Source organism: Salmo trutta, chromosome 32, assembly GCF_901001165.1.
Source record: "Salmo trutta chromosome 32, fSalTru1.1, whole genome shotgun sequence".
Lineage (NCBI taxonomy): Eukaryota > Metazoa > Chordata > Actinopteri > Salmoniformes > Salmonidae > Salmo > Salmo trutta.
In genome coordinates this window covers 18614669-18635491 of record NC_042988.1, presented here as the reverse complement: position 1 = coordinate 18635491, position 20823 = coordinate 18614669, and the positions used below count along the sequence as shown (strand labels likewise).

Sequence of the window (20823 nt, the reverse complement as noted above, 5' to 3'; positions counted from 1 at the left end):
CATAAAAAAATCCCACTACGCCCTCTGACAAACCATCAAACAGGACTAAGATCGAATCCTACTACACCGGGTCTGATGCTCGTCGGATGTGGCAGAGCTTGCAAACTATCATGGACTACAAAGGGAAACTCAGCCACGAGCTGCCCAGTGAAGTGAGCCTACCAGATGAGCTAAATGCCTTCTATGCACTGAACCATGCGTGAGAGCACCAGCTGATCTGGACAACTGTGATCACGCTCTCCGTAGCCGATGTGAGTAAGACCTTTAAACAGGTTAACATTCACAAGGCTGCAAGGCTAGACAGATTACCAGGACGCATACATGCACTGACCAGCTGGCAAGTGTTTTCACTGACATTTTCAACCTATCCCTGAACTGGTCTGTAATACCAACTTGTATCAAGCAGACCTCCATAGTCCCTGTGTCCAAGAATGCCAAGGTAACCTGTCTAAATGACTATCGTCTCGTAGCACTCACATCTGTAGCCATGAAATGGTTTGAAATGCTGGTCATGGCTCACATCAACACCATGATCCCAGACACCCTGAATCCACTCCAATTCACATACCACCCTGACGAGATCCACAGATTATGCAATCTCTATTGCACTAGACAGTGCCCTTTTCCACTTGGACAAAATACACATCTACGTGAGAATGCTGTTTATTGACTATAGCTCAGCGTTCAACACCGTAGTACCCTCCAAGCTCATCACTAAGCTAAGGACCCTGGATATCCTGTCGGACCACCCCCAGTTGATGAGGGTAGGCAACAACACATCCACCACGCTTACCCTTAACATGGGGGCCCCTCAGGGGTGCGTGCTTAGTCCCCTCCTGTATTCCCCATTCACCCACAACTGTGTGGCTGCGCACGACTCCAACACAATCAATACGTTTCCCGACGACACGATGGTGGTAGGCCTGATCACCGACGATGATGAAACAGCCTATAATGAGTGTGATGCCTGGACAACAACCTCTCCCTTAACGTCAGCAACACAAAGGAGCTGATCGTGGACTACAGGATACAGAGGGCCAAGCACGCTCCCATTCACATCGACTGGGCTGTAGTGGAGCGGGTCGAAAGCTTTCAGTTCCTTGGTGTCCACATCACTAAGGATCTATCATGGTCCAAACACACCAACACAGTCATGAAGTGGGCACAACAATGCCTCTTCACCCTTATGAGGCTGAAAAGATTTTGAATGGGCCCTCAGATCCTCAAAAAGTTCTACAGCAGCACCATTGAGAGCATCTTGACTGCCTACATCATCGCTTGGTATGGCAACCGAAAGGCGCTACAGAGGGTAGTGCGTACGGCCCAGTACATCACTGGGGCCAAGCTCCCTGCCATTCAGGACCTCTATACCAGGCGGTGTCAGAGGAAGGCCCTAAAAAAAATGTCAAAGACTCCAGCCACCCAAGACTGTTCTCCGATGCACCAAGTCTGGAACCTGAACAGCTACTGCCCCCAAGCCATAAGACTGCTAAATAGTTAGGTAAATAGTTAACCAAACAGCTACCCGGACTATCTGCATTGACCCTTTCTGCACTAACTTTGACTCAGCACATACGCTGCTGCTGCTACTGTTTACCATCTGCCACTTTATTCCTAGTTATATGTACATATCTACCTCAATTACCTCACACTCCTGCACATCGACTCAGTACTGGCACCCGTTGTATATAACCAAGTGAGCGTTTCTCATTTTGTATCTATTATTACATGTTTTATTTGTATTTTATTTCTCAATTGTCTTTCTCTGTATTGTTATTAAACTGGGTAGCATGGCCGAGTGGTCTAAGGCGCTGGATTTAGGCTTCAGGCTCTCTGGAGATGTGGGTTTGAATCCCACCTCTGCCAACGTTGATGTTATCGGGGCGGCAGCATAGCCTAGTGGTTAGAGCGTTGGACTAGTAATCGAAAGGTTGCAAGTTTGAAGGCAGTTAACCCACTGTTTCTAGGCCGTCATTGAAAATAAGAATTTGTTCTTAACTGACCTGTAAAATAAAATAAAAATCTTGAGTGGTATGTAGCCTAGTGGTTAGAGTGTTGGGCCAGTAACCGAAAGGTTGCTAGATCGAATCCCCGAGCTGACAAAGTAAAAATCTGTCGTTCTGCCCCTGAACAAGGCAGTTAACCCACTGTTCCTAGGCTGTCATTGTATATAAGAATTTGTTCTTAACTGACTTGCCTAGTTAAATAAAGGTTACATAAAAAATACAAAAATTATTAAGGGCCCCCTAAGTAAGAATTTCACTGTTAGTCCACACCTGTTGTTTACGGAGCAAGTGACAAATAAAATTTGATTTGAAACAAAAACACATACATATAAATTAAGGATGAAAACACAATAAAGTTAAAGCCAGAAGGCTTATTTCCATTGTGGTCCTAGGTATGGATGTGATTTTGCTGCAGTAAATGCACAACACACTACTGCACAACACACTACTGCACAACACACTATTGCACAACACACTATTGCACAACACACTACTGCACAACACACTACTGCACAACACACTACTGACTCCACAGTCAAACGTATTATTTTCTATATCATCAGAGGCAGATAGTATACAGTGACCACACAGTGCTGTGACTGACTAGAACCATCATGGCTTCTGTAGCCTAAACGTGATGAGGAGGGGCACTAGACTCAGACCCTACCAACCTCCAGACAAACCAAAATACATAGGGTTTCTGCTAAGCCACCATGCATAAACATTGTCCCTATTGACTCAGCCAAACCTACAGCCAGATCAACCAACACACAATAGCCCATAGGAACTCCAGCTAGAGTGTAGGTAAGTTAGACTAACTCCTCCAACCCTTTGCATGACAACCGGCTCAACTCCTGTGTACCCGATTACATCACTAACAACTAGCTAGCAAACATTTGTTGTATATTTGACTAGTCTTGAATCAAATAAGTAAGTTATGATCCAAACAAACACATGAGAACCTAACTATTTTAACAACCTTACCAAATGCATGTTATTTCAGATGTTTCTAGCCCAATGGTATTCAAACTTCTTCAGCTGGGACCCAATTCCCTGAGCAAGAATTTCTGGCATCCCCATTTTTTTTCTCAGGGATTTCTCACCAAATCTAACATTGGTCAAATTATTTTTACATCAACAAATAATATTAAATTCGTTACATTTTCATCTCTTATCAATATTAAAAGAAAAACAAAATACATTTACTCAATAAAATTGTATTTAAAAAAAACATTTGTAAAAAACATTTGTATATTGTCCTATACAATAAACCAGGCATAATATAGCAGGCACTCTTAATTTTTATCAAAATATATATTTTGGCAACCCCACTGCAGTTCCCCCGTTCCCCCCCAACTTTGAATACCACTGGTCTAACCTGTATATTACCTCACCACAGAAAGCTTAACTTCAATATGGTGGCTCACTTGCTTCAGTCTCTATCCTCCCCTCCTCTCGCTTTCCCTCTCTCCTGCCTCTTCTACTTTCCATCCACCCCCTTTCTCTCCAGCACAAGCAGCGAGCGAACTGCATTCCCAAGAAAGGAGTAGAGGAGGAACGCACGTTGGAGGAAAAAACACATAACGGAGATAAAGCTGTGGAGATCCATCATGTTGAGAGGAGTGGGAGGGCAGGCAGACCAACACCCCCCTCCTGTGGCTCTGCCAGAGACCTGCACTCACATCTCAGCCATGACAACAGACAGAAGACACAGCACTGTGCTGCTGCTCCCAGGCAGATAAGAGACTGTCAGAAACAGCCCTGTCTGGCGCACATAAGGTACTCATTACTGGAACCGATATTTAAAACCGCGTCCAAACCCGACGACGCTGGGCCAATTGTGCGCCGCCCTATGGGACTCCTGATCGCGGACGGATGTGACACAGCCTGGATTCGAACCAGGGACTGTAATGACACCTCTTGCACTGAGATGCAGTGCCTTAGACCGCTGCACCACTCGATATGGAGGGAGAGCACAAGAAACTAAGAGAAAGAAGGAGAAAGAGAGCAGGGGAATGTGGATTGTGGAAAAATGTGCACAGCAGACAGGCAGATCAAATTGATTCAGAGAAAATGTTGTCACAGTTTCTGTAGGCTATGTTCGTGTTGGGCCTTCTGAAGTACTATAATAGTACTATAACGTGTTTCATGAAACTCCACGATACATCCATCAATTATACCTAAATTAAAGGAGACTTCAGTAAGATGGTACTCTTACCTGGCTGTGAGGTGGGTATCCAAGGAAACCTGGGGTTAAAGGGTCGTTGTTCTAAATAAAACAAAAAAATAAAGAGAGTTAAGGGTTTGGAAAATGTGATGTGACTCAACATGAGTCTAACATTTTGCAATGAAGTCGATTTTCAGCTCCCATCTTCACCCCTAACAAAGTAATATGCTCCAGAGGAGAAAGAGCCTAGCTGTTACTTGTGATGGGGGAAAAATGGATACAGTAAGATATCAGGATATCATTTTTGCCGATCACATGATTTAGACAATTTCGCAATATTATGTTTGTACTAGTGTGCTGTACCTGCACCAATACTCCAGTACTTTTCCTTCAAAGCTTGTTCTCCAGATTGTTTTCAGCAGTTTTATCAAAACTTGTTTTCTCATGGCTCTCTCTAGTCCCTCTGCAGCAGACGTATGGTGAGCAATATGTTTGGAATCGCAACACATATAGAATCGCAATACATATGGTATCGGCACCTAAGTATGGTGATAATATTGTATCGTGAGGTCCCAGGCAGTTCCCAGCCCTAGCTGTATACCCTACTGACCAATACATTTATGAAAATACGTATGGTGCAGGAAAGAAGCAGGGAAATTAAGGGGGAACATTTCACAAAGGATTATGTAAGTTAACAGTTAACATGATGACTCTTTTGGTTTAGACCCGGAGCGCTGCCTCAACCATGTAGCTGGTGAATCATTCTGCAGCAGGCCAGGTCCTTATTCAGCCGACAAAACAAATTGCACTCCGCAACAACAAAAAGAACGGACCCTTCCCCCGTCCATGCCCCAGAATCTAGTGTTGTGGTTAATTGATCTGTAATTACTTGTAATTAGATTATTTCTGTCACCCCTCCCTCTCCCCCTGGCAGAAGACCCATTGTTCATGGCAATGTAAGAGGGAAAAGAACGGGGGAGAGGGGGCAGGATATAACAATAGGGGAAAAGTTAAACCAAACGATGATATTGACAACAGTAAGGAGAGAGAATTCCAGCGATCCCGTCTGATATGCTAGCAGTACACTGTGCAGGGAAAAGAGGCAGAGTAACAAGACTCCGGCCTTTTCAATCAGGGGAAGGAGGGTGGAACATCCTACACGTGTTAAAAAGGGTGAATGTTTCCACTGTGTTTGTGCTAAAAGACGAGAGTCAGCAACTCATTTTAAAATCATACACTATCTCCATTAGCTTCCATTCAGTGAGCAGCCAGTGCTGGTGTAATGTAGTAAAAGGTGGTCGTGGCCTCTTCATTGTAAACAGACAGAGGTAACCTCCTGCTTCTGCCCCAACCTGCTTCCTGGGGGAATTGGTCCCTCCCTACTATCATTTTTTCAACCAATCATGGGAAAGGCCTGACTCAGGATGCCATGGCGACAGCACGGGAGAGATGCCCTCTCAGAAAGCTAGCTGCGCTGGCTGTGCTTACTGCACTAACCCTGGATGGGGCTCCACAGCCACACCACAATGAGACATGGCGGTGGTAGAGGGAGGGAGTGGCAGAACTGATGGGTCAAATTGGGGTCATGATAGGGCTGCACCAAATGTTTGATGTATTATGATAATTGATTATAATATGTTGTATTAATAGAAGGGGAGGGGCTATGGGACCCCTCCTCCTCTACATTTATAGGGTCCTAGACTACAGATTAACTATATATGTATTCATTGTAAGGTTTTAGAATTGTTCCACAGTCTTTAAGTCTCTGCCTATTATAAAGAAATGGGGGGTCTGTGAGAAAGCATTTGAAAGATAAACAAAGAGCTCTGCAGGGGAGTAGAAGAGATAACAGGCTAGTCAGACATACCTCTATAAATCAACTTGGGGAAATGGGCTTTTACTGCTGAGGCCTTAAACACTGGAACTATTGTATCTCTTGCAAGTTTGTATAGCTGTGTATGCATGGGCTTGGTCTGAGGAGTAGCAGGTAATGACATCACAGGGGGTTGACTACAAGCATGATAAAAGCAACTTGGACTTTTCCTATGGGGCAGAACTCATGAGACATCAGATCGTTATGTGACGTTTGATCTTTGACTTCTGTCTACAGCTGTATTTTGATTAAAATGTTTATGATTTATAAGTGCACATTTTGAGTGTTCCTTATTTGTTAAGTAAATAAAACGGAGCACAGAAAAACGGAACCAACATTTGGCGAGCTTTCCAGGAGGGAGTGAGTGCAACGCTACTGGACGGAACCTGAACCCCCCTTCTCTGATCACCAAATTGTAAGGTAGGCAGACACCTGTTATATCGAAGTCTGTAATTTATAAGAAGTGGGTGTTCAGTGTTTCGCTGGTATGTAAAAGCGCCGCCTCCCTCTTGTAATTGTAAAAACAAAGGAACCTAAAATGTGCATGTATAAGACAATGAATGTGTGGTAATTGTTGTATGTCAATGTGTGTTATATGTTATATGTACTAAGAAGAGTAGCTCGTGTGTTTGGGGTGCTGGGGTAACTTCCGGAAGGGGACTGAAGAGTAGTTAGGATCAGAAGCTGTATCTAGCGTGAAAGTTCTGAAAACAGGCGATAACCTGGAAGATAGGAATAATATGTTGTCTGTCCTTATGTGTTTGTTTGGTGTGAGTGAAATGCGCAGTGGGTGAGGAGATGAACAAATGGAGAATTGGCTATTTGGTCTGAGGACTGAGGGGCCGTTATAAGTAGATTTTTGATAAAGAGGAGGATGAAGAACAGTATATAGATAAAGGCATTACATTGGAATCATATAAGAAAGTGATTTTTGGATGTGAGGACGGCAGGAAGGAGTTCTGTCATTGGATAAGAAAAGCTGTGTTTGATAAAGATAACACCTATGAGACGTATATTACCCTACACCCTGAGGAACAAGTAATACCCTCAACAGATTTTATATTCGTTGAAATACGACCTATAATTACTTGTAGGTGGATAGATAAGGAGACTTTTAAGTGAAATAGGTGGAGGAGGTTGTGTTTTATGGACATATGAGAAGACAGTGGAGGAAATAGTTAGAACTGATACAACTCCCACTACTGACATTATTGCAGGTTAGATAATAGGCTAACATAGGGCACCTACACTATTATCATTACATGCAGACTATCTAAATAAAAATCCGCAGCACCGTGGCACAGTCAAACCAGAATGAGGAGATAGGAGCAATGAAGCCTATCACGCCTGTTGAATATATGCAAAATATGTTTCCTGCTGTGGAATGTACATTCACTTTTAAGAAATGGCATGTTTGGACTGAGATGGCAGGAGAACACAGATTTCCGATGGCTGGTTCATTCAACAAGACTAGGTTGGATTTAGTCAAGGAGATAATTCAGACAGGAAGAGTGGACAAGGAGAAGGGGATGAGGAAGAAGTGCCCTTGTATCAGACACTGTGATGGGGATGATGGTGCTGGGAGAAAAAGGAGGCACAGTTCCTGTAGGGAGTTTCCCTCGCCACCCCAACTCACTCCACATAAAGGGACAGACTGGAAGACAAGACCCTAGATGGCTGCTCACGTTGTTTCTACAGGCTCACCACAACCACAGCCTGCAGCTCCCCCACATTCACATCAGTCACACCTGTGAACCTGGTGCCTGAAGGGTCTGTGCTTTTCACCACTCAACATTATGGTGACCCACAAACATGGACTGGAAAAGGATGTGGACCCGCCAGAGCCCTTTGTGAATGGAACTACACTCAATGCTGGACCTGTGGGCAGTTGGGGCATGTGAGTTTGCAGTGTGGGGGAAATGGAAGAGGTTACAACAGGGGAAGAGGAAACTCAGCCACAGTACCACTCGCTCAGAGCTGGAAATGCTCCCTGGGCCACTTATGCCCTATGGACAAGGAGGACAAGTTAATGACAGAGGACAGCCGTGGCCAATGGGAAATCACAACACTAACAGTTATTATTTCCCTCAGAATCAACAATGAAGGCGCCCGAGTCCCCTGCTCCAGTATGAATTCAATGATGGAAGAGAAGAGCCAATGGATAGTCTTAATGTTAAGGACATTACCTATTATTTACAATAGACACTAAAGCTCACTGTTCCTGTTTAGGCAAACCTGGACAAGTTGTTGGAGAGCTTCCCTGAGCAAATCATCAGTAACAATAACAGGGACATCGGGACAGCCTAGGAATGTGTACCGGACAAAGACTTTTTTGATGTACCACTGCTTGACATGGTGTTGTTCGTTGATGAATCTCCCTATATAGATCAAAGCACAGGGAAGACACGTAAGATTAGCTGAAGTAGATGTGGAAGGTGATATTGAGGTTATACCAGACCATTTATCAGCGCAACAGACAGATTTATTAGCTGAAAACAGCTTGTGAATTGGGGGAAGGGAAGGCCCTTACTTGCTAGTGGGGTTTAGAGAGCAAGAGGGTTTACTAATACCACAGGCACACCTATTAAAAACAGACCTTATGTTGAACCGGTGATTGAAGCTATGTAAAAACACATTGGCTATTGTTAAGGTTGAGGCACACACGGGTTGGTGTGATTATGCTAGAATTGGTAACAGCATAGCTGATGAGGTGAACAAATTGGCTGTTTCCCGTTGTCACACACATGCATTTTATTTTTGGTCGTTTGGTTTGTGTCATCTGAAACTACTGATCTGAGAAACAGCATCAGGCTGGTATTCTCAGTCACCAGGCGTGGCGGGAGAGAGAGTGTTCTCTCTGCCCCAGGTCTGGCTTATGGCTACATCTTTTGTCTGGCATGCTCTGTTTACCATCAACCATGATCTTTAATATTTGCCGATTGGCTCATGGATTGAGCCATTCGTCAAAGGAGAAGATTTAGGAGGAGAAGATTTTGGCCCAATGGTTTTGCCAAAATTTTAACCAACGCGTTAAAAATAAATAAATAAATAAATAAATGGGGGAAAAACAACAACAAAAAACAGTTAATTTATTATTGCGCGACATGTTTGTTATATAACATAGACAAGGGAACTCCACTGCAACCAGGGAAGTTCCCCTCCAAAAGAACCTTTTGTCCACCTTGCTATGGATTTCATAGACATGGTAGAGCGAAAAGAAACAAAGAGATACTGCCTGGAGATAATTGACAGGTTTACCAGGTGGGTAGAACCATCCCACTACCAACGGCGTTGCGTGAACAGTTGCAAAATTGCTAGTTAGGGAAATTTTACTAGGGTTTGGAGTGCCTGAGGTTTGTCTGCAGACAATGGGGCCCATCTCATAGGAGCTGTGGTTGCCCTAGTGGCCAAAATGATGGGTGTTGACCAGAAGTTTGTGTCCATCTATCACCAGTGGAGTAACGGGATTACAGAGAGGCTAATTAAATGATCAAAGAAGGATTGCAAAAGCCTGCCATCAAAAACAAATGAGCTGGGTGGAATGCTTGCCCTTGTCCTCATGAAAATGCGCAGCAGCCTTAACAAAGGTATTGGGTATACACCTTATGAGATATTAACAAGACGACCAATGAACACCCCAGGGGTGAGACCCATGACTGACCGACAGATACACATAACTGAGACATAGTGTGACCGTCTTCAGTACATGAAGGAACTAACTTCTGTTGTAAGTTTTCTCCATTCTCACACTAGGATGGCAGCAGAACCGATCCCAGGTGAGGATCCAGATGCTCTAACCATCTGTATAGGAGACTGGGTGAAACTACGAGTCCATAAAAGAAAATGGAACCAGCCAAGATGGAAACCATCCTGCTTGGAGGACACAGAGGAGGAAAGAGGCTGAGACCCACCGATGAGGAGGGGCCAGAGGAGAAACGGGGAAGACCACAGCCAGAGGAGAAACGGGGAAGACCACAGCCAGAGGAGAAACGGGGAAGACCACAGCCAGAGGAGAAACGGGGAAGACCACAGCCAGAGGAGAAACGGGGAAGACCACAGCCAGAGGAGAAACGGGGAAGACCACAGCCAGAGGAGAAACGGGGAAGACCACAGCCAGAGGAGAAACGGGGAAGACCACAGCCAGAGGAGAAACGGGGAAGACCACAGCCAGAGGAGAAACGGGGAAGACCACAGCCAGAGGAGAAACGGGGAAGACCACAGCCAGAGGAGAAACGGGGAAGACCACAGCCAGAGGAGAAACGGGGAGACCACAGCCAGAGGAGAAACGGGGAGACCACAGCCAGAGGAGAAACGGGGAAGACCACAGCCAGAGGAGAAACGGGGAAGACCACAGCCAGAGGGGAAACGGGGAAGACCACAGCCAGAGGGGAAACGGGGAAGACCACAGCCAGAGGAGAAACGGGGAAGACCACAGCCAGAGGAGAAACGGGGAAGACCACAGCCAGAGGGGAAACGGGGAAGACCACAGCCAGAGGGGAAACGGGGAAGACCACAGCCAGAGGAGAAACGGGGAAGACCACAGCCAGAGGGCCGAGACCAAAGGCCAGAAGAACCAACAGAGGGTTCAACCACAGAACCTGAAGAGTCATCAGATGTCGAGGACACCATCATACACACACTATGGTTGTGAAACAAGAACATTTCAACCATGGAAACACACATGCAGGGTATTTATTGTTCTCCAAATCCTACCTGTTCCCTTTGTGGACGGGGATGTGGAGAATAATAAATGGGTGGAAGCAGTGACAGACATAGGATTACAGGGGAAGGGGAACACATCTGGCACACGGGTAATGATTTTCCAGAAACCCACCTCCACAGCCTTTCTGTGGGGAACCCAGGTAGTACCAAATGGAAAGAATGATTTTGGATGTTAATTAACAATACTAGGGTTCGACAAAGAAAAAGCAATTATACGATTCTGATGTTGGTCACTAGGGGGAAGGAAGCAGCATGGGAAGGAGGATTATCCAATAAGTAAATAGGTAACTATTCAGATGCAGCTACAGGATTTAAGGAGGGTGGATCCATTGAGACTAAATGGAAAGATGGACGAAGGTTCCTAGCATACAACCAGGTAACATTTCCCAGCTGATTAAATGCATAGGACCTCCAAAAGTACAATGCAGGGAGTATCTGACGGGTAGTAGATGATGTGTTGACAGGATTAAAACCCACAATAACTCCCCCTGTTTGTATCTGCAACTCTGGGAATGTGGATGTAGGAAACACCACTACTTGCCTGTCTTACACAGACCTAAAAACGGATACCAGTAGTTTTGGTGTACTGGATGGGCAACAATTGATAACTTGGGTAAATATGTCAAACATAGGCAAAGGCATGGGGACACCTCCGGATCATTTCTGGATCTGTGGGGGTAAAGGCATCCCAAGTTCCTCCCCATGGGATGGAAAGGGTGTTATTATCTGGGGAAAACTGAACTGACAGTAGCAACATTACTTGCTTTTGAGCTGCTGAACAGTTCACTGCAAATTAGTATCAGATCGAATGGCAGAGCTAAAAGAGCATAGGCTCAAAATAATGAGGCTTATGGACATGTGCTGTCTCAGGTAGAGACAGCCCTAGTAATGTTTTCAGGTGCAGGAGTTGAACTAAAGGGTAAGGGGATTAACAATTTGAAATACTCCATGCAGGCCCTTACTAATTTGAAAGTACAGGGTTTTACTCAGTTGTCATTAAATGTGCAGAATTTGAAGGCAGTAGTGACCAGAGACGAAATGGCACATATTGGCTAAAGACAGAGGGGCCTGCAGGGCCCTTGGAATAGACGATGAGGATTACTGTGTCATGTTGCTTCCTGACTCCTGTGACAACATGACAGCTATTATTAATGACCTGGCTAAATTAGGTTGTACTCTGGGAAAATCTGACAAATTGGACACTAGTTTAAGGGTGTATTTTCACGTGATGGGTAAGGTAAGGACATGATTGTTACACTTCTGGTTGGGCTACTGAGCTTTGCTGTTGCTTTCTGCATAATAAAGTGCTTGGCTAAAAATACTGTTGAACATTTGGGGATGTGACAAGAAGGGAGCAAATGGGAGTATAGACAGACTCACCCCACCACCACCAGCATTCCAGGAACCTCAGGAGTTGTTTCTCCCTTTAGCAGGCCATCCCTGGGATCAAATGGATCCGGGGGATTGCCAAATCTGTTTGATTTCAGAGGAGAATATTATGATTGATGGTGTGAGACTCTGGGTGAGTCTCAAAGGGGGGAATGATGGGGTCATGATAGGGCTGCACCAAATGTTTGATGTATTATAATAATTGATTATAATATGTTTGATCTTTGACTTCTGTCTACAGCTATATTTTGTGGAAAATTGTTATGATTTATAAGTGCACATTTTGAGTGTTCCTTATTTGTTAAGTAAATAAAACAGAGCACAGAAAAACGGAACCAACAGAACAAAAACAGGGAGGGGAAAGGGGAATGAGGTCAATCAAACAAGTAGAGAGGGACAACACTTGACGGGGCACAGAGAGCGTTTAAGTAGTGAACAGCAGAAGTGAGTGACAGACTGATGTGTGATGCTGTCTGGACAGTACAGACTATAGCATACATGACCCATGCCAGAGGAGTGAGGTGTATGCTATTCAGCCCAGCAGTGTCCGGGCTCCCTCTCCTGCATATAACAGCCCTCTCTTTGTCTCCCCCTATCCACTTCCTGTTTCATCTGGAACCAATTTCCCCCTCGTGCCTCATCCCCTGGGGGAACACACTCCTCAGTGCGCCGCATTAAAGTGGGAGAGCCGCCGAACGGACAGTGCTGTATTCAGCAACACACGAGGTAAAAACACTGGTAGTCTTCAAAGGCTGGACAGTGGAGGACTGATGAAGATGCGACACACTGAACATTTGAAAGGACGCAGGCAATGGCAATGTAAACCCGAGTGAGTGTAACTGACAAGCACCATCAGTGGGAAAACAATGTAGCGCATCACTTGGAAACCAGAACTACCCCACACGATTCAATACATAACAAGGTTGCAGTAAAAAAAAAACATTTGTTCTAGTATAATCGCAGGATGAAGAGGGAGGAGTTTAGGTTAGAACAGGGGGAGGGAGAGGAGAAGAATTTGGTAACATCTGGAATCAATCTGTCTGGAGGAAAGGGGGAGGGAGACGAATGGGGGATGGAGGGAAAAGAAAGAACAAGAGAGTGAGATGGAAATTAGGAGAGAAAGACAGGGGTGGAAGAATGTGGGGATTAAGAAAGACAAAGACAAGAAGTGAAAAATACAGCAAAAAGAAGAGACCAAGAAATGGAGACAATGACTCATACTCCAAGAATGTCATGTGACTTATATTTCCTTAAATGGTGGGGGAGGGGGTCTGAACTTGATACTCATTGTTAAAACACACATACACACACTTTCTTTTGCGGGGCATATGGCGCTTTGGCCAAGTATGCATATCAGGCCTGCTTTGAGTTTGAAGTTTTTTAAGCTTTTATTACGCTCAACGAAAGTCATGAGACCCTCTTTCATGCAGATACAGACAGTAATTTAACAGGGTACCATCCACTTTGGTATTAATTACACACATTTACAGTAGAGGGGTAGTTATGAGGTGTGGCTGCTCTGAGGGCCAGGAGTTCCAGACTATACGGATCAGAAATGTACAGACACACCTCATAGAGTGACTTTCTCTCTGTATGCTCAACTAAAGGGCGTCGCTCTGCTGGGTTCTCTCCCCAACTTTCTATTTTAGGAAAAGTTAAAAAGTTGAGAGTTGGAGCAAATGGGCAGAAAAAGAGAGCAGTGGAGGGAGGAGGGCAAAATGGCATGAGGTCAACAGATGGTGAGGGAGGAGGGGGAAGAAGGGATGGAGGGGTCGGACAGAGGGTGATACGCTGAGGAGCAGAGGGGACAAAAAGAGGAGAAAGAAGACAGGATGAATCAACATTAACGACAGGGAGACATTCGCGGGCGGAGATGGAAGTACATATGACAGTTTGGGGGCAGCGGTGTAGAAGGAGAGGTGACAACAACATGACAACAATAACCAGTGTCCAGAGTTAACATGTGAGTGTAAGTGGCAGGCCCTGCATCTGATTAAATGAGTGACGGACTGTAAAAAAAGGGGGAAAAAGTTTGAGCACTGTTGTGTTGAGCAACATCTTGAAGAGAATTTTGAGCTTATCTCAAGGGGTGAAAGGTCAAAGGTGACCGCTGCATTGCGCTCAAAGTTCAGTGACAACCATTAGTGAGTGGCCACTAGTGTGCTGCACATTATAACTCCTACTTTTTTCTTTGGGGGTTTTAATGACAGCCAATGTTCCCGCTATTACTAGTCAACATTCCCTGGTAGCCTGATAGTTTCATAGAATACTGCACCTTTGGAGCTTATCTATGCAAAACTGTATCATCTTAATGGTTTGTTTATATCGTAGTTTCCCCTCAACACTTGCCCACCCTCTCCCCCCTTTAAGCGATCAGTCTGGTTAATGCTCTCTCCTAAATGAGCTTTGATCTCGTTTAGCGCGACACAAAGCCTCTTTACTGCCAACGATAGGATAAATCTGCTCTCGGGGAGCCGGAGGGAGGCATATACAGCACACTATCATGCTGGACTAGGGCACATCAATACTGCATAGTGTGGGGAGAGAGAGAGCGAGAGAGAGAGAGAGAGGACGGTAGAGACAGTGAGCATGGGTGGGGAGGTTTGTCTCACTGGCAGTGCACACTCAAATTCTATGGACCAGGAGTCAATTAGCAATCTGGAAATATGCCTTAGGGGGAGGATGACGGAAACAAAAGAAGAGGATGGAGATGAGGACACTCCTCTCTCATTTAATATGTCACCCATGATTTAGGCTGTTACCCATCCTGTCCTCTGGGTAGCAATGAATATCAAATAGCTATCCATCGCCGCACCAAAAATATTTAGTGAACTCATCTTCTCAGCACTGAACATGGTGTCACCTACAGGACTGGATGATGTAATCCAGTCTAATAACATTAAGAACCACCATCGTCATTTCCTAATGTTTACCCTTCGTTATCGTCAAACCTAAGCTGCATAGAGGATTTTTCTACATCTTTCTCCTTCTCTCGTATTAAAATGTTCTCTCTCATACTGTATATCCTGCCTTCTATCCTCCTGTTTCCTCCCTCTATCCTATGGGCGTATTTCCAGCCTGACCCACAATGGCAGGAGATCAATATAAGTGATTGGCAGGGAGATCCTGTTGTACCTCTCATTGTCACACCATCTACACGTAACCTTTTGTCATCACCATTCATTCATTATATGGTGTGAGGAACATGGCCTGCCCATTTGTCATTGCAATAGATATGAACCATGTTTGACTGCTGCCTCAAACAAAAACACTATGTCAGCTATTTTCAACGATGCTTACGGATACTGTATGTGCATGTAATATCACTGGTTAGCCGAAGAGCAGAGCACTGTTGCTATGCTGTATCAGCAGTCAAGTCATGGAGAGGCCCATAGCTAGAGGCAAGGTATCCTAAAGACCCTTTCCTTCCTACTCCCTTATTCACGAATAGGGGTCTGTTCTTTGTCTCTCCCATAATGACCCCTCCCCCAACCTCCTGTCTCTCTCCTCTTTTTAGCAACTAGCTCCAATCACAGACCAGGGGGACTGGCACAAATTACTGTTCCCAATGCAGGTACCCTCCTGTATCGAAGGCTTTGATGTGATGCCCATCGACAAAGACAGACCATCATGGTAAAGGCGGGAATATCAGTGTGTACATAAGTGCAGTGCACGTAAATGCATGAACGGCCCTTGTGTATCGTCGGATCTATGCTGTAGCTTAACTGTCATTGCCGATAAACTGTGGGCTATCATATTACCTTTGTCTCGGCCATAATCATGGTGTTAGTCTAGCTGCCACGAGCACAGAACAATGTGCAAGACACGTTTAGTACCTAGATTGTAATTGTACCGCACGTTCGTTACTGCAGTTGATGCGACGAGGCATGCTATTGATAGGTGGGCCTGTCAGCAGAATCATGACCCACTGATGTTCTTCAAACAATAGACGTAACGTGCTACTGAAATGAAATCATTTAATACAGGGGTTACAATGTTGTACACATTCAATGAAAACAGCACATCGAACGGAAACAAACAATTTGGCTTAATTTGTTGATATTCTACTCCTTACCTGTCCAATGTCACCAACACCCACCGTCCCGTCTATCCTTGGCCGTTTGCACTCTGCTCCTGCTAATTCAGTCAAAGCTGCAGCTGTTTGCTCAGGATCCCCTCGTTTCATTCCCCGGACTACTGCTGCTGGACCCCCGGTCGTGTTCACGTGGGGACCGGTTGCTGTATCAATGTCCTTTTCCCGGTCCATCATTCCCCGAGTAACGGGTAACATTATGGATGCGACGTCGGTCGACATTAACATTGGACGGCAGCTAGTCTACACTTACAAATCTAGCTACCTTTGACTTCTTCCCTATTCTGGGATAAGGAATGCTATTCCTTGAATGTGCAAATAGCTGATTGTAGCTGGTCTTCTTGGCCAAATGTATTGTACCGCTAGCTAGATTGTTATTGTCTAATCAATACAGACCACCATGACCATGTGTGGCTCGTGCACATTTCACACAATTACTAGCGTTAGAAAAATAGTCACAATAGAACACGTAAACCAAGTAAATACAAAACACAAATTTCTTGCTAATTAGCTAGCTACACATTCCGCTACCTCGTAACAGTAGCTAACTAGCTAGCTAACGATACTTTTTTCTCCGCCCAATATAGAAAATGTTAGGAAATTATTTGAATCACTAATCTTCTCCTTGCGAACCAATGCGTCCTCCGCTCCCAACCAAATATATATTTTAAGCCCTTCTTTGCTTCCACCTTCTCTTTCTCCTAGTCTTCTTTTTCCCACCGTTCTTTTTCTCGCAGTATGTTCAGTGAATTCTAGTGGCGTGTTCGGACTGGCGAAGAACACGATTTCCTCTCTATCGTGTACGTCCCGATTGGTGTGAATGGAACGGACCGCAGAGAGTACACTGATCTGGTGTCAGTTTTTTTATTTTCCATGTGCTGAGATTACGATAAGGGGTAAACAATTTAGACGGGTCCTAGATCTGCCGTCTCTATATTCCCCTCCTTTTCCTCTGTCGTATTCCCTCCTGCACCCTCTTCTTCTTTTTTTTTTTACCATAACATACACAGTGACATTTCATTTAGAGTAGCCTACCTCAAATGTATTTTTACGACTTTTGTTATTACCGAAATCTCACATTTAAATAATTGCATTTCGTAAACATTTAAACGTGTAAATTGGTATGTTTATTTTTAGGAGATTGTTTGCGTGTAAATATGAGACGGCTTGCCACGATTTATGGCGAAGTATTTATCCTCTTTTTCCTTTTTCTTTTACGACTGCGCGCACGCACCCCTCTGCATGCAGCTTCCACGCTTGAGCGAGTATCTCAAGTCAAGGAATAGAACAAGGAACCGAGTGTAAACAGTTTCCCCCCGACGCTTTAATTGACTTTCACTAGTCAGTTGGCGGTGATATAGCTAATGAAGCAGAGGGGGAGGGGTTATAAATAAAGAAGGAATAGATGGGGTAGGCCTAAAATAACACACAACTAGCAATTTAACAATGTAGAATACGTATGGGTGAGGAAAAGCCGCAGGGTAGTATAGGCCTGGCTAAACACATGTTAAAGCTGATCTATTTTAAACCACTCAAACCTAGGCAACTTCAAAGGCGAATTATCTTACAGGACTGATATGAAAGCATCTTTTTTATGATAGTGCGACGCCTGGTGGATATCAAACAACTTAATCAATGGACATGCAAGTAACAAGTTTCACGTTTTTAATGTCACATGCACAAATCCAGGGAAATGCATTTCTTGCAAAGCTCTAAACCCAACAAAACTGTAATGAATAACAATGTAATAAGAAATAACATAAGGTAGAACAAAAACACACGAGAAATAAAAAATAAGAAATAAGAAGAACATGAGAAAGTAAGTAAGAACACTATATACAGGGTCAGTCAGCTCCAGTACCAGATTTACAATGTGCAAGGATACTGGAGTGATAGAGGTAGATCTTTGTGCTCCCAAGTGGCGCAGCAGTCAAATGCACTGCATCTCAGTGCTAGAGGCATCACTACAGACCCTGGTTCAATTCTAGGCCGTATCACAACTGGCAGTGATTGGGAGTTCCATAGGGCGGCACACAATTGGCCCAGCGTCGTCCAGGTTAGGGTTTGGCCGGGGTAGGCCGTCATTGTAAATAAGAATTTGTTCTTAACTGACTTGCCTAGTTAAATAAAATATAAATCAGTGGAAGCTGCTGAAGGGAGCTCATAATAATGTCTGGAATGGTGCAAATGGAATGGCATCAAACACATAAAAAACATGTGTTTGATACCATTGTGCTCCAGCCATTACCACAAGCCTGTCCTCCCCAATTAAGGTGACACCAACCTCCTTTGGTAGATATGTATAGGGGTAAGGTGACTAGGCATCAGGATATATGATAAACAGAGAAGCAGCAGCATATATAATGATTGTATGTGAGTGCGTGTGTGTAAAGTCAGTATAAAGGTATGTGCATATTATGTGTGTGAGCAAATGATGGCGTGTGTGTTGGAGTGTCAGTGTGCGTGAGTGTATAGGGAGGGACCTGTGAGTGTGCATAGAGACAGTGCAAAAATAAAATACAAGGGTCAACTCTGATAATCCGTGTAGCCATTTCGTTAGCTCTTTAGCAGTCTTATGGCTTGGGGATAGAAGCTGTTCAGGAGCCTCTTGGTGTCAGACTTGATGCACCGGCACCGCTTGCCATGTGGAAGCAGAGAGAACAGTGTGGCTTAGGTGGCTGGAGTATTTAACAATTTTCCTGGCCTTCCTTTCACACTGCCTGATATAGAGGTCCTGGTTGGAAGGGAGCTCAGCCCCAGTGATGTACCGGGCTGTCCGCACCACCCTCTGTAGCGCCATACAATCGAGCGTGGTGCTATTGCCATACCAAGCAGTGATGTAGCCAATCAAGATGCTCTCAATAGTACAGCTGTAGAACGTTTTGAGGATTTGAGTGCCCATGCCAAACCTTTTCAACCTCCGGAGGGGAAAGAGGCGCTTTCACGCCTTCTTCACGACTGTGCGCATGTGTGTAGGCCATTTTAAGTCCTTAGTGATTTGGAAACCAAGGAACTTGAAGCTCTCACTGCAGCCCCGTCGTTGTGGATGGGGGCGTGCTCGCCCCCCTGTTTCCTGTAGTCCACGATCAGCTCCTTGGTCTCACTGACATTGAGGGAAAGGTTGTTGTCCCAGCAGTACACTGCCAGGTCACTGACCTCCTCTCTGTAGGCTGTCTCATCGTTGCCGGTGATCAGGCCTACCACCGTTGTGTTGTCAGCAAACTTGATAATGGTGTTGGAGTCATGCGTGGCCATGCAGTCGTGGGTGAACCGGGAGTACAGGAGGGGACTAAGCACACACTCCTGTGGGGCCTTTGTGCTGAGGGTCAGCGTGGCGGAGGTGATGTTGCCTACTCTCACCACCTGGGGTCGGCCTGCCAGGAAGTCCAGGATCCAGTTGCAGAGGGAGGTGTTCAGTCCCAGGGTCTTAAGATTGGTGATGAGCTTGGAGGGGACAATGGTTTTGAACGCTGAGTTGTAGTCAATGAACAGCATTCTCACATAGGTACTCCTCTTATCTAGATGGGTGAGGGCAGTGTGGAGTGCAATTGAGAATGCGTTGTCTAAGGATCTGTTGGGGCGGTATGCAAATTGGAGTGTGTCTAGGGTGTCTGGGATGATGGAGTTGATGTATGCCATAACCAGCCTCTCAAAGCACTTCATGATTACAGATGTGAGAGCTACGGGGCGGTAGTCATTGTGGCATGAAGCCTTAGAGTTCTTGGGAACAGGAATGATGGTGGTCATCTTAAAACGTGGGGGTTACAGTCTGGGACAAGGAGAGGTTGAAAATTCTCTCACCCTAACCTAACGTAGCAGATGTAAAATAATCTCACCCCAACAACAACTAGGGAAAGTAAATGCATGCGAGTAATACTATCAGTGAGCTCAAAAAGTATTGGGACAGTGACAATTTTGTTGTTGTTTTGGCTCTGTACTCCAGCACTTTGAATTTGAAATGAAACAATGACTTTGAGGTTAAAGCCAGACTGTCAGTTTTAATTTGAGGATATTTTATTCCATATCAGGTGAACTGTTTAGAAATTACAGCACTTTTTATACACTGTCCCCCCATTTTAAGGGACCAAAGGTATTGGGACAAATTCACTTATGTGTATTAAAGTAGTATAAAGTATTTGGTCCCGTATTCCTAGCACGCAATTACTACATTAAAAGCTTTAACTGTAAAAACTTGTTGGATGCATTTGCTGTTTGTTTTGGTTGTGTTTCAGATTATTTTGTGCCCAATAGAAATTAATGGTAAATAATGTATTGTGTCATTTTGGAGTAACTTTTATTGTAAATAAGAATAGAATATGTTTCTAAACACTTCTACATTAATGTGGATGCTACCATGATTACGGATAATCCTGAATAAATTGTGAATCATGAGCTTCCAGGGGTCATTCCATTGTCTGCTTTGGCCCAGGGAGGGCAGGCCAGACATAATTCTGTCCTGTAATATCATGGATTTTTAAATTTACTTTATTTGTTTAACACTTTTTGGGTTACTACATGATTCCATATATGTTATTTCATAGTTTTGATGTGGTCACTATTAATCTACAATGTA

The 20823-nt window shown here is 44.5% G+C and overlaps 1 protein-coding gene across 4 annotated transcripts in view; it reads right to left on the bottom strand.

Moving 5' to 3' along the window:
- The window catches only part of LOC115171341 (RNA binding protein fox-1 homolog 2), a 45738-nt gene extending 28146 nt beyond the window's left edge, over window positions 1-17592 (bottom strand). The window contains exons 1-2 of one of the 4 annotated variants that reach the window (XM_029728063.1): window positions 16233-17592; window positions 4225-4275 (exon numbers count right to left, since the gene is read on the bottom strand). In XM_029728063.1, the coding sequence (XP_029583923.1) occupies window positions 4225-4275; window positions 16233-16478 (297 nt within the window). In that variant the 5' untranslated portion in view covers window positions 16479-17592. The remainder of the gene's footprint in view (window positions 1-4224; window positions 4276-16232) is intronic. The other 3 variants (XM_029728062.1, XM_029728061.1, XM_029728060.1) reach the window with 3 other exon arrangements.
- Between the last annotated feature and the right edge of the window lie 3231 nt (window positions 17593-20823).